General features: G+C 61.1%; 1 protein-coding gene across 1 annotated transcript in view; it reads left to right on the top strand.

The window, feature by feature from the left end:
- The window catches only part of SETD1A (SET domain containing 1A, histone lysine methyltransferase), a 27260-nt gene that overhangs the window by 23505 nt on the left and 2270 nt on the right, over nt 1-1485 (top strand). The window contains 4 exon segments of the mRNA XM_006148269.3: nt 1-183; nt 601-773; nt 859-969; nt 1167-1286. The exon segment at nt 1-183 is cut by the window's left edge and continues 38 nt beyond it. Of these exon segments, the coding sequence (XP_006148331.2) occupies nt 1-183; nt 601-773; nt 859-969; nt 1167-1286 (587 nt within the window).

Genomic DNA, 1485 nt, shown 5'->3' with positions numbered 1-1485 from the left:
CCCCGCCGCTCCCCTCCTTCGAGCCCCGCAGTGAGTTTGAGCAGATGACGATCCTGTATGATATCTGGAACTCTGGCCTGGACTTGGAAGACATGAGCTACCTGCGGCTCACCTACGAGCGGCTGCTGCAGCAGACGAGTGGGGCTGACTGGCTCAACGACACCCACTGGGTCCATCACACCAATATCCTGAGTGCAGGGGCCGTCCTGCCTGCCCAGCCGGGAAGGCACAGGCACAGGGGCAGGGGCGGTCTTCCCTGGGGTCGCACAGCTGGGCGGTGCCTTCCCCAGGTCACTCCTAGTGCCTGTATTGATCTCCCTCCCTGTCTGTCCGACCTCTACGCCATGTCCAGCCTGGGGGTTTCTCCTCTGCCTCCTGAGCCAGCTTTGCTCTCTGCCTCCTGCCTCTTTTCTGCCTCCTGAAGCTTTTCTGGCAGAAAAGGTTGGGTCTGAAATTTCCTCCCTCATCTTCTGCCCTCCCCCTGGTGGACTCCCCAGCTAAGGCCAGTGCCTGTCTTTGGGCCGGGACGGGGGAGGACGGAGAGGAGCTGCCCTGGGGTCTGGCAGTGAGGAGCCCGTTCTCTTCCTTAATGCCCCGCACTCACCAACCTGAGCACTCCAAAACGCAAGCGGCGGCCTCAGGATGGGCCCCGAGAGCACCAGACAGGCTCGGCCCGCAGCGAAGGCTATTACCCCATCAGCAAGAAGGAGAAGGACAAATACCTAGACGTGTGCCCTGTCTCGGCCCGGCAGCTGGAAGAAGTGGACACTCAGGTGGGCGCTCTCCGATCCCTGGCCCACACACCCTCTTGCTGTAGCGCTGCCATCACTCACCTATTCCCTGCCCTGCTTCTCCCAGGGGACTAACCGTGTGCTTTCTGAGCGCCGGTCCGAGCAGCGGCGACTACTGAGTGCCATCGGCACCTCCGCCATCTTGGATAGCGATCTGCTGAAGCTAAACCAGCTCAAGGTGAGTAGTGCAGACTTGGGAAAGGGGAGAGGAGGCTCAGGGGGAAGGCAGGAGCAAGGGGGCTCCCCATCCAGGGTCCCTGGGCATGACTTAGGGAGTGAGTGGCTGGGACATCCTCCATCCTGGAGGTCTGCAGGAGGGGCAAGGAGCCGGGTTGTGGGAGGTGGCCCACAGCACAGTCTGCCTCTGCTCCCCAGTTCCGGAAGAAGAAGCTCCGATTTGGCCGGAGCCGGATCCATGAGTGGGGTCTATTCGCCATGGAACCCATTGCAGCTGATGAGATGGTCATCGAATACGTGGGTCAGAACATCCGCCAGGTGAGGCTCCATACCCAGCCCTGGCCTTGTTCTGCCACCAGGCAGTTGGGGTGCTCACAGGAGCACCGTTTGACCTTATGATCTAGCCTCCCTTAGCCTCAGCTCCAAGACCTGGCCAGTGACACCTGCCTGTGCTCCAGCCCTCGCTCTCAGTAACAGGTGCTAGTAGGTGGTGTGAGCGATCAGCAGGGACTCAGAA

Source organism: Tupaia chinensis, unplaced genomic scaffold, assembly GCF_000334495.1.
Source record: "Tupaia chinensis unplaced genomic scaffold, TupChi_1.0 Scaffold000231_1, whole genome shotgun sequence".
NCBI lineage: Eukaryota > Metazoa > Chordata > Mammalia > Scandentia > Tupaiidae > Tupaia > Tupaia belangeri.
This window is presented reverse-complemented; position numbering and strand designations above follow the sequence as displayed.